General features: G+C 45.4%; 1 protein-coding gene across 1 annotated transcript in view; it reads right to left on the bottom strand.

Moving 5' to 3' along the window:
- The window catches only part of pik3c2b (phosphatidylinositol-4-phosphate 3-kinase, catalytic subunit type 2 beta), a 40,895-nt gene that overhangs the window by 3,471 nt on the left and 25,499 nt on the right, over window positions 1–11,925 (bottom strand). Inside the window, exons 15-28 of the mRNA XM_037679722.1 lie at window positions 9,323–9,465; window positions 8,941–9,129; window positions 7,522–7,615; window positions 7,236–7,330; window positions 6,939–7,119; window positions 4,394–4,501; window positions 3,877–3,969; window positions 3,674–3,803; window positions 3,389–3,525; window positions 2,984–3,153; window positions 2,747–2,903; window positions 1,844–1,953; window positions 1,330–1,531; window positions 249–373 (exon numbers count right to left, since the gene is read on the bottom strand). Coding sequence (XP_037535650.1) covers window positions 249–373; window positions 1,330–1,531; window positions 1,844–1,953; window positions 2,747–2,903; window positions 2,984–3,153; window positions 3,389–3,525; window positions 3,674–3,803; window positions 3,877–3,969; window positions 4,394–4,501; window positions 6,939–7,119; window positions 7,236–7,330; window positions 7,522–7,615; window positions 8,941–9,129; window positions 9,323–9,465 — 1,934 coding nt within the window. The remainder of the gene's footprint in view (window positions 1–248; window positions 374–1,329; window positions 1,532–1,843; window positions 1,954–2,746; window positions 2,904–2,983; window positions 3,154–3,388; window positions 3,526–3,673; window positions 3,804–3,876; window positions 3,970–4,393; window positions 4,502–6,938; window positions 7,120–7,235; window positions 7,331–7,521; window positions 7,616–8,940; window positions 9,130–9,322; window positions 9,466–11,925) is intronic.

Genomic DNA, 11,925 nt, shown 5'->3' with positions numbered 1-11,925 from the left:
ACATTAAATACACCAGAACTACACCTGGAGTACACATTAAATACACCTGAACTACACCTGGAGTACACATTAAATACACCTGAACTACACCTGGAACACAGTCTCATTATATTTGTGTTGTTTTTGGGTGAAATAAGGCTGAGTTGTAGACATTGTGTTGTTTGATATTGTACCAACAATTATGTGTGTAGTTGTGTGTCTCCAGTTTAAATGTGTATTTGTATGTACTTGTATGTACTTGTGTGTACCTGGGCAGTTTGGATGAGGGGAAAACAAGCCGCAGTTTGCTGTGTAGTTCCTGAAACTCCTCAAATGTTCTCTGAACAAGCTGGACCTCCTGCTGTCCCTCGCGCTCTACTTTCACCACAAACGTCTGATGCACAAACACAATAGAGACACACATAAACAATCAGGAGTGTTTTTCAGCTGTTTCTTTTTTCTGTAGAAACTTTCACCTCGCTCAGTGGGTCTTTGGTTGAGGTAAACAGCACCCCACCTTCACTGAAGACAGTGTTAGTAAAGAGCTGCTTTCCCCTCCTCAGCCGCCTGATGGTTTGCCAGAATCTCCTTGGAGCCGACCGAGAGTCTTTATCCAAGGCATCACCAAATTCCTCCCATATCTGAGCTTTTGCCTCAGCAACTGCCTGTTGCCTGTTAGACTCATGAATCTCTAACCAGGATAATCACTGAAAAATCACATCATGTTGCTGCTGATCTGTTTCATGTTGCTGTGTTTATTCCTACTCATCTGCTCACACAGACTCATGTTCGTGCTGCTGTTCGGCGTATTGTTTTTATGCTACTAGTGCTTAGTGTGATTTTAGTTAACGTTTTTCTTAGTTCATATCTTAGATCTTATTACTGTTTTTCTTCTACATTTTAATAATTTTGTTGGATGTAACTGGGACCCTGTGTACACAGTTTTGTTCCACCACGAAGGACAAAGAATCTTGAATCTTTGAACAGTCAAGGCTGTGGACCGCTTGGCCCTCTGGTACTCCTCAGATGCCTCCAGAGTCCCACCAGCCAACAAGGTCAGAAAAGACTCCTCCTTCAGCTTGACAGACTCCCTAACCCGGGGTGTCCAAGACAGAGATCATGGATGGCCACCCCGAGAAGCGCCGACAACCTTGCGGCCACAGCTCAAGGCAGCCACCTCAACAACTGAGGCGCGGAACATGGTAAACTCTGACTCAATGTCCCCCACCTCAGCTTGGATGTGGTCAAAGCTCTCATGGAAGTGCAAGTTGAAGATCTTTCTGACAGGTTCTTCTGTCAGATGTATGCAAACGTATGATTTTAAACTTTAGGTGATGGGTCAGTACTCACATAGCCCTTGCCAGTGGTGGCGGTGCGGATGTATTTGCAGATGTACAGGTTCTTGATAATGCCATCACTCCTTGCAGTGTGGACTCTGGGAGCAAACGACAGCGTGGGCCGATCCTCTGATGAGGTGAACTTCATTTGAGCCAGATTGTGGATGAAGAAGTTCAGTTTGGTGGCGACACTGCCCAGACTGGACTCAATCAACCTGGAGAACACAGACCATTAGAGGAGCTGATGGTTTGATTCCTGCTCATTTACTGAAATAAATAACTGTGTTCATATCAAGCTGTTTTAATCTATAGGATAAGCTAACAACAACAGCAAAGCTCCGCCTCTAAAAAGGTTTGCTGCACTCCTAACAGTAAAGCTCCGCCTACATCCACAGAGTGGTGATGTCATCCTCAGTTTATTCAGTTTGCTACAACTTCAAATTTTCATTAAAGAAATTATACGAAATACATCTCAAGGTGAGAGGTCCCTGTGGGTGAGAGACGCAGGTGAGTCTGTGGATGTATACCTGGTGAAGTACATGGTGGCGTCGGCCTCGGACTCATGAGGTCTCAGAGCATCGTAGACGTATTTCAGATCATCCAGATCAGAAAGTTCAGGAATTCCACAGGACAACATCTGAGCGCACGGAAACAAAGTCAAATCTAAGAGAGTGTAAAGTCTTTCATCCTAAATTTTATGCGAAACTGATTTTATGACTAGTACTCTAAATTTTACTTAATGAATCAGTTCTGAGCTGGACAGGTAAAATTCTCCTGTACAGTTGTCACAAACACAAATTTTAATGTGAACTGTCTCAAGATAACTTTTTTCATTCAACCTGTAATTAAACAAGTTAATCCCACTGAGCCTTGGGGACTCATTTTACAAGAGACCTGAAATTGAACTTTAAATGAACTTAACTGTGTTCTCTGAACTGTGTAGTGTACAAACTGTTAACCGTAAAGTCTGTAAACTAATACAGTGTGTGAGGTGTGTAAAGTGTGGTCTGTAAACTAACGCAGTGTGTAAAGTATGCAAAGGGTAAAGTCTGTAAACTAACAGAGTGCATAAAGTGTAGTCTGTAAACTAACAATGTGCAAAGTGTGTAAATTAACAGTGTGTAAAGTATGTAAACTAACACAGTGTGTAAAGTGTAAAGTCTGTAAACTAACAGTGTGTAAAGTGTAAAGTCTGTAAACTTACACAGTGTAAAGTGTAAAGTCTGTAAACTAACAGTGCATAAAGTGTGTAAAGAACAGTATAAAGTCTGTAAATTATCACAGAGTGTAAAATGTGTAAACTGTAAAGTCTGTAAACTAACACAGTGTGTAAAGTGTGTTAAGTACAGTATAAAGTCTGTAAATTAACACAGAGTGTAAAGTGTGTAAAGTGTAACCTGTAACACCAGGTAAGTGTGAGTTCTACATACCAGGCCCAGCAGGTTGAGGAACAGGTGTGTGTGCTTGCGGATCATGTTGTACGCCTCGCAGCACAGATCTACAAAGTCGTGGAATCGGCTGGACGGTTTGTCTCCTCCGTTGATGACATATGCCATATCAGAGGTGAAGACAAAGGGGGCGCGGTCCCTGCCGGGTCACATCAGAGGTCAATGCTGACTCAACAAACCGTCAGCAGGTATGAGTGGAGCACATGGACAGCCCCTCACCGCTTGATGTTCCCGAACATCTGCGCATGTCCCAGAAACTTCCCGAAGTCGATGTGGAACATGTGACCGCTGGTTTTCAGCATGATGTTGTCGTTGTGGCGGTCACAAATTCCCAGGATGTAGGTGGCCACGCAGCAGCCGGCACACGAGTAGATGAAGTTCTCCACTGCCTGACAGGTGGAACAGCACACAGAGGCGTTCGTTCAAGTTTCAGCTTCCTCCTAAAGCTGGAAAGCTTTGCAGTAAAAGCCTTCAACTCGGCAAACAGCAGTGCTTCTACGTGTAAAACATGACTTTATCAGACTCCTGTTTGTGGATATCAAGATTCAAATCTAAACTTTGAGAAACTTGAGACAGGTAAGACACTCACCTGTGTGTGTGTGTGCATTTGTGTGTATGTGTTACCTTGTCATACTGCTCATCTGTAGGGTTGTGTTTCTGCAGCCAGTCGCCCAAAGTTCGGTCTTTGAATGATCCTGTGACTCCGTGTTCCACCTGGATCTTCCTCAGAGTGTCGGCATGAGGAATCATCTCTACCATACCTGGGGACAGGTGGGACAGAAACAGAGCTTACAGACTCACCTGGAAACTAAACCATATCCTACAGGAGTGTCCACCCATTAAATGCCTGTTCTACAAATAAAAAACAGGTATACACATGCAGGCAGGTGTGTCCCTGTCTGTCCTCACCTCGTCCTCTGCCCGTGGAGAAGCATTTGAAGATGACCATCCTCATGTCCATACCCTCCTGTATCCAGATCTTGTTCATGATGCGGATCATCTGCAGGGTCAGCATGTCCTGTCGCAGGTCGTCTCCTGACTGGACGGAGACAGACACGTTAGTTTTGAAAGGTCACGAGGTGTCAGCTCACCTGAGTGAGGACAGGTATTACCTTGAAGATGACATTGATGTGGTCTCCCAGAGGGTCCAGGTTCTGAAAGGACAGCCTGAGAGGGACGGCGTTGGAGTTGAAGAAGGAACATGACTGAAAACAAACAAAGCAGTCAGGACGTGAATATGGTTCTGTTGGTTCTGGTTCTACCTCAGGTTCTCCTCTGACCATTCTCTCATGTTTTGGTGAAACTTTTTAAGGAAGTTTAGATTCTGTTATCAGTCAGAACATTTGGTCAATACTTTCTGATGGAACCTGATGGAACATAAACCCAATGTGATCTGAGAAATGTTCTGAAGAACTGTTTTCTGGATCTGCCTGCAGTCAGAAAACATAAATGATCGAATTGTTCTGTTTGAAGTCTGGAATCAAACAACATTTTCAGAAATCGTTCTCACTCAAATCCTACTAACTAGTCCCAAAACTTTAAGCTGAGACCAGGTTAATCCAGATGTTGATGGTCCACGATGCAGTTCTGGTCTCAGTTCAGGTGAGTTGGTCTGCATGTTACACTTACCTGAATGTTGATTCCTGTGACGAGCAGCGCTGGGTTGAGAGGAAGTCTGCAGCTGCTGTTCATTGTGAAGAATTGTTTTAAGTCCTCCAGACTGTCTCTGAGGATACACTGAACAACACACACAAACAAATAAATAAACACACAGTGTCAAGCCTCTGAGGTGTGACTATCTTCTGCAGGACACTGGTGACTACAGCTCAGGAAAATGTTTCATGACTGAAAAATTCCATGACTCCAAACGATCGTGCTCACTTCCTCCGAATGATTGCACTCACTTCCTCCAACAGACTCTGACGATCTCTCTCACTTCCTCCAAACGATCGTGTTCACTTCCTTAAAAAAATCGCACTCACTTCCTCTGACCAATGGCGCACACTTTCTTCAAACTATCGAGCTCACTTCCTCCGAACGATCGCACTTATTTCCTCCGAACAATCATGCTTACATCCTACTACCAATCGCGCTCACATCCTCTGACTGATTACGTTCCCATTCTATGATCGTGCTCACTTCCTCCAAATGATTGTGCATTGTGTGCACGTCCTGCAGAGCTGTCTGGAGACGCTGTGCGTAAAGTCTGTAGGGCGCACAGCTGAAGGTGGATGAAGACGCTCCCCGAGGGACATGCAGTCCGCGTCTCTGCTGGGCAGGAGTGTGGTGCAGCTGGAACATCCACTCCACAGACTGGGCAACATCTCCTCTTGTTGTATCTTTAATAAATAATCAAAATAAAAATGCGCAATGACTTTGGACTTTTAGGGGCGGAGATTTGAGTTGTCGGATTTGAGCAGTCAAAAATGAGAGAGTTCCCGGATCTTGTTCTGGCAGGATCCGGCTCAAATTAAGCACGTCTTCCTTTGAACGATCACATTCTCTTTCTCCAACCAATCGTGCTCACTTCCTTCAAACCATCGCACTTTCTTCCTCCAAGCAATTGCGCTCACTTCCTTCAAAATTATTGCACTTACTTCCACCAACTGATCACGCTCACTTCCTCCAAACGATCACGCTCACTTTCTTTGACAGATCATGCTCACTTCCAACCTATCGTGCTTTCTTCCTTCAACCGACTCCGACGATTGTGCTCACTTCATCCGACAGACTGTACTCACTTCCGACCAATCGCGCTCACTTCCTCCGACCAATCACGTTCACTTCCCCTGAAAGATCACACTCACTTCCTGCAACCTATTGCGCTCACTTCCTCCAAACTATCTAGCTCACTTCATTTGAACGATAGCACTCACTTCCTCCAAACGATCCTGCTAACAAACATTATACAACAAATCGCGCTCAAATCCTCTGACCGATTGCGTTCACATCCTCCGAATGATCACACTCACTTCCTCCAAACGATTGTGCTCACGTCATCCGACAGATCGTGCCAACTTCCTGTGACCAGTCGCACTGATTTCCTCTGAACCATCGAGCACACTTCCTCCGAATGATACTGCTAACATCCTCCGACCGATCATGCTCACATCCTCTGACTGATCGCGCTCACTTCCTTCGAACAATCGTGCTCACTTCCACCAACCAATCACACTTGCTTCCTCCGACCAAGCTCACTTTCTCCATCCGATCACACTCACTTCCTCCAACCGATTGCGCTCACTTCCTCTGGCAGATCGTGCTCACTTCCAACTGATCGCGCTTTCTTCCTCCAACCGATTATGCTCACTCCCTTCAAATGATCACGCTTTCTTCCTCTGACAGACTCAGATGATCGCGCTCACTTCCTCCGACAGATTGTGTTCACTTCTGACCTATCACGCTCACTTACTTCCAACAATGCTCTTTCTTCCTCTGACCAACTCAGACGACCACACTTGCTTCTTTCAAATGATCACGCTCACTTCCTCCAAGCAATCATGCTCGCTTGATTCGAATGATCGCATTTACTTCCTCCAAACGATTGCATTCACTTCCTTCAAATGGTCGCATTTACTTCCTCCAACCGATCACGTTCACTTCCTCTGAATGACTGACGATCGCACCCACTTCATCCGAACATCGCACTTACTTCCTCCGAACAACTCAGAATGATTTGGCTCACTTCCTCAGAATGGCTCTTATGATCACACTCACTTCCTCCGAACAATTCAGAACAATCGTTGGCACTTTCTCCGACCGATCACGCTCAATTCCTCTGAACCATCACGCTTACTTTCTTAGAGTGATGGAGCTTGCTTCCTCCGAATGACGAAACTCACTTTCTCCGAACGATCATGCCCACTTCCTTCAAAATATCTCCCTCCATTGCTTCAACCAAATCTTTAGAGATCCAAGGAGCCTTTCTGATTTAAGAACTGTAAAACTGTTAAATCCCCTGGATGGAAAATGCAACGTCTTTAAATACAGAATAGAAATCTAATTGCTTTGTTTTTTATTTTTGTTTCAGATTCTTCATGACCTGGATAACTTAGAATCTACACTAGCACATCTACAAATCCTGAAATATCCTGAAACTATTTTTCTTCTTTAACTAAAAACAATAAGGATTAACTTCTTGTACTGATCGTCACTAACTGAACATCAGACCCACCTGCCTGCTGGATGGCGTGGCATCCCGAACTCTCTGAGCCACCTTTGTAAGGATGGAGACAAGCCAGCACTGACGGTCAAACTCCTCTCTCAGAGCTCGACCTACACAGCAAAGCAGAGCAGCCAGGAGGTGCTGGTACCGAGCGCTGAACTGACTGTCCTGCAGGTTATCCTTCAGCAGCCTAAGGCGGAGAAGAGACTGGTTAACGGATGGATTTCTGCCTGTTCATGAATGGACAAGAACACAAGAATTAAAGACCAGTGTTTGTGTTTATGCAATGACGTAGCAGCAGCTCACCAGAAGAGGTAGTGTGCAATCCGAATGTCCCCGATGGCTCTCCGAAGGAGGAACCGGACCAGAGAACTGTCCAGGTAACACTCATACTTCAGTGCCTAAGACAGAGAACAGTTTTTAACCATCTGGTCCCAGCGCAGCAGCAACACAAGAACTGAATGAGATTATCTGCAGAGATTCTGTTTTAGTGTTTGTGAATTGTACAGACCCTAACCCTCCCTGCTTTCTCTGGAATTCAGTCCAGAAACAATAAAGTTCAGTTTGTCAGGCAGCTTTTCTGCAGTGTTACCTGCACCAGCTGAGGCAGGAAGTCCAGCAGCTCTGGGTCAGAAATAGAGTCCATCCACTGGACCGCTGTCCTCCTCAACTCCTGATCTGGGAATCTGAGGCACACGGGAAGACACAACTTTTATGTTCTGACCTTTGACTCTTGAGTTCAATTTTAGATTCTAAATCCACAAAGACACAACAAAGTTATTTCTGAGCCTCTCTGCACTTCTCCATTAGCATCATTAAAGCAAAAATGGTGTCTGTGGTGTTCTTTTTTAGCATGAAACCATACTGTTAGTAACAGTCAACTTTTGTCTGTCTAGCTTCCACAACTTTCCGTCTCTGCATCATGCCAGCCTACCTTTGCCTGTCAGTTTCCCTAAATCTAGGTTTTCTATCCTCAGTCCTACACTCTTGACTTTCCTCTTCTCCCTCCGTCTCCTGACACGTTTCCCTTCTCGTGGTCTTCCACTAACAATTACTAATTGTTCTGACCTGACACACATCAGCAGGTTTCACTGTGCTGGCTTTGTAGAGTGAGTTCTCATGTTTTTAGCTTTTGTTTTAACACTTTCCAGCTCCATCACGTCGCTTGTTGTGGGTCAATTGAAAATCCTCAGATGTGTGATAAGAGCAAAGGGCAGGCGGGGCCACATGCGCAATTAAAACCGCATCAAAAGCCCGAGCCTGACACCGACCCGGCCATCAAGCACTTAATTTTAACACAACATGTCCCGAATTTCAGGTCGTGTCGAGCGGGGGCTCAGGCCAAAAATTGCAGCTCTATGGGGGGAGGTTCTGTCTCAAGTGGAATTCGTGTATCTCAGGATTCTGTTCACAAATGAGAAAAGATTAGAGCGGGAGATCAACAGATGGATTGGTGCAGCTTCAGCAGTATTACGGACGTTGTTCCTGCCCGTTGTGGTGCTAAGGGAGCTAAGCTGTAGGGAAAAGCTCTTTGTTTATCATTACTACATTACTAAATCATTACTATGTTCCTACCCTCACCTATGGTCAAGAACTCTGGGTAGTAACTGAAAGAACAGGATCACGGATACTGGAGGTCTAAATGAGTTTTCTCTTCAGGGTAGCTGGACTCGCTCTTGGATATACGGTGAGAAGTGCAGTTGGATGCCAACATGTCCGACTGGGAGGAGACCCTGGGGAAGATCCAGGACATGCTGGAAAGACTACGTCTCTCGGTTTGGGAACACCTTGGAGTCCTCCCAGAAGAGCTGGAAGAAGTGGCTGCAGAGAGATATGTCTGGACCTCCCTGCTTATGCTGCTGCCCCCAAGACCTGAGTCCAGAACCAGATGACGGATGGATGATGGATGTAAAAAGTTCAGATGTGTTTGTTCTGGACGTAAACACTGTTTGTTGTTTGTCAATAAGTGTAAACGTTATTATTGGCTTAATGCAGACAGGTAAGCACATACGAGGCGTGCAGCAGTCCCAGAGCGTCCAGGTGACCCAGACACGCCCACTGACGGAGCAGAGCGTAGATTTCAGGTAGACAAGCCCACTGCCAGCAGGGGGCGCTGGCGAGGACCAAAGGCAGTGCCCCGCTTTCCGACTGACAAAAGGCCTTCTTCTCCCACAACAAACGTTTGTCCTCCGACGTCAGCCTGCAAAAACACGACACGAGGAAAACATGGTAAAATCACGGGAATAACACTGGATCACCACAAAAACAACACAAAACGACATTAAATTTACACGAATGACTGAAAAACAACAATATATTGTGTATTTGTGTGTATCTGTTTTGTGTAGAGTGTACATCAGTGTGAACTAGCGTAGTGTGTGAGGGTGTCTGACCAGAAGACAGCCTTCTTGTGGAGGACGTCCTGGAGTTGGACCTGACTAGTGGAGTCCAATCGGCTGAAGTCGTACTGAGGACAGAAGTCTGCAGGACGGGGGGTGCTGAAGCACACCTCAAAGGATGATGTAGGAAAGTCCACCTGAGGGACAAATTGAGGACAGAAGTCAGGGGAGAGGACAGGTAATGTGACCACAGATGAGCTCAGCAGAAACACCTGATGTTCTGTCTTATTTGTGCAGATTTGTGTGGAATGTGCAGGATGGACAGAATGAGGGGTACCGGACCCTGGTTGAGGACTTTGTAGCATGGTGCAAATCCAGCCATCTACAGCTGAACATCAGTAAGACAAAGAAAATGGCAGTGGACTTCAGAAGGTCTGGGCCTACCCTGCAGCCCATCTCAATGGAGGGGTTCGATGTGGAGGTGGTCAGGACCTACAAACCTCTGGGCATACAACTGGATGACAGGCTGGACTGGTCAGTGAACACGGACTCCCTCTACAGGAAGGGTCAGAGCAGGGTCTACTTCCTGAGGAGACTGGGGTCCTTCAGTGTCTGCAGGAAACTACTGCTGATGATCTACCAGTCTGTGGTAGCCAGTGTTCTCTTTTGTGCTGCTGTTTGTTAAGGAGGCAGAGTTAAGAGGAGACACGCAGGGCGACTCGACAGGCTGGTGAGGAACGCTGGTTCTGTGTTGGGAACAGAGCTGGAGTCAGTGGCAGAGAACTTAGGCCTCAGTAAGCTGCTGTCCATCATGGACAATGCTGACCATCCTCTGCATGGCGCCATCATAAAGCAGAGGAGGTCCTTCAGTGGTAGACTTCTGGCCCAGCCCTGCTCCATAGACATATTCAGGAAGTCCTTTGTCCCTCAATCCATCAGAATGTTCAACTCCTCCCCATACAGTAAAAATAGAGCCTCGTAAATCTGCAGCACCCCGGACACTTTAAACCATATCCCCCTGTGTGTGTGTGTATGTATGTGTATACACATATAAATTCATCATGAATGTGCTACCGCCTACTATCTTGTGCATTTGCATGTTTGTCTTTTTTTGATTTTGTGTATTATGATTTATTTTTTTTTGTATTCTAACTTTTAGCAAATGCTACTGGATGCCTCACATTTCCTCTCTGGGATTAATAATTAATAAGGGAGCGGTGGCGCAGAGGTTAGAAAAGGTGGGCCTGTGATTGGAAGGTCACCTGTTAGACTTCCCGGACCAACATCAAAATGTGGGTAGAAAAGGTGAAGCACCCACACCTGCCTCCACCCTCATTTGCCCCACTCTGGGCCCTTGAGCAAGGCTTTTAACCCCCACCATCTTCTCCCAAACAGGTCTCTCTTGAAAATGAGTCCTCATGACTCACTCACTATGTTTACATGCACAAAATTCTTTGATCGTATTGAAATGTATTTAGATTACATAATCCAAATGTATCATTTACACGGGCACAATCCGATCATGACGAGCGTTTACAAGCTTTTACTCAGAATACAAGTACTGACATGACAGACTGGTAAACTTTCCTTAAAAAACAAAGAAGTAGTTCTACTTACGTGATGAACATAAACAAACCTGGGCGCCCAAAATGGACCCGCGCTAGGTTTTAATGACGGTGGAGACGTTACTGCACTCCCCTTTTCGTTTAACCTTTATTTATTCAGGTTAATCCCATTGAGCCTCGGGGACTCATTTACAAGAGAGACCTGACTGAGCTACAGGCGAAGCAAGGAGTTCAATCATTTTGAGCTCTTTCAAAGTTTCTAGTAGAGATGTGTCGCTCACGACCAATTTTGCTTCCCCAACATGCTAGCATCTAGCCAGGCAGAAATACATGAGGTTGACATATGTCGCACATGCGCAGTCAGGTCAGTTTTCCACAATCAGAATAAGATGATCAGATTAAGTGTTTACATGCACACCGTTCAGATAATGAATCGGCATAAACCACCCCTTCTCAATCGGATTACAAATTAATTCGGATCGAGCTGAATCACGTCAGAATAATCTGAATGGGGCGTTTACGTGATGCATTTTATTCTGAATGGCTGTTTAATCCAATTACTTACGTCCATGTAAACGTGGCTAATGAGACTAGTTGGATCAATAAAGATTAAATAAATACAAAAACAAATAAATAATCTATCTCTTTACAGCAGGGCTATTCAACTAAACTTCTCAGGGGGTCACAGTTTCTGAGCCAGCAGCTCTGGAGTCGGACATAAGGAATTAAAGTCACTGTGTAATAAACCAAGTACTACAATGATCTGTTACCATTTAAATTTGTTTATTTTATTGCATTGAATCATAAATGCAGTAAACAGAACCCAAACCCAAAACGCAACACCCCTCCCAGAAATTATGAACTCATTGGTCGGCTGGACTGAAGTCACCTGCAGGCCAGAAGTGGCTCGCGGGCCGCCAGTTGAATAGCCCTGATTTACAGTCTGTGTATTTCCTCTGCTGTCACTTGTCACATCAAAACAGATGATCCACAGGTATTCTGTTCTCTGTCACTCACCTGCCCAGGAGCAGCTCACCTGCCCAGGAGCAGCTCACCTGTCCAAGTGCAGCTCACCTGTCCAGGCGCAGCTCA

Source organism: Nematolebias whitei, chromosome 7, assembly GCF_014905685.2.
Source record: "Nematolebias whitei isolate Nwh7 chromosome 7, NemWhi1, whole genome shotgun sequence".
Lineage (NCBI taxonomy): Eukaryota > Metazoa > Chordata > Actinopteri > Cyprinodontiformes > Rivulidae > Nematolebias > Nematolebias whitei.
The sequence above is the reverse complement of the archived record's forward strand: the minus strand, read 5'-3'. Positions and strand labels throughout refer to the sequence as shown.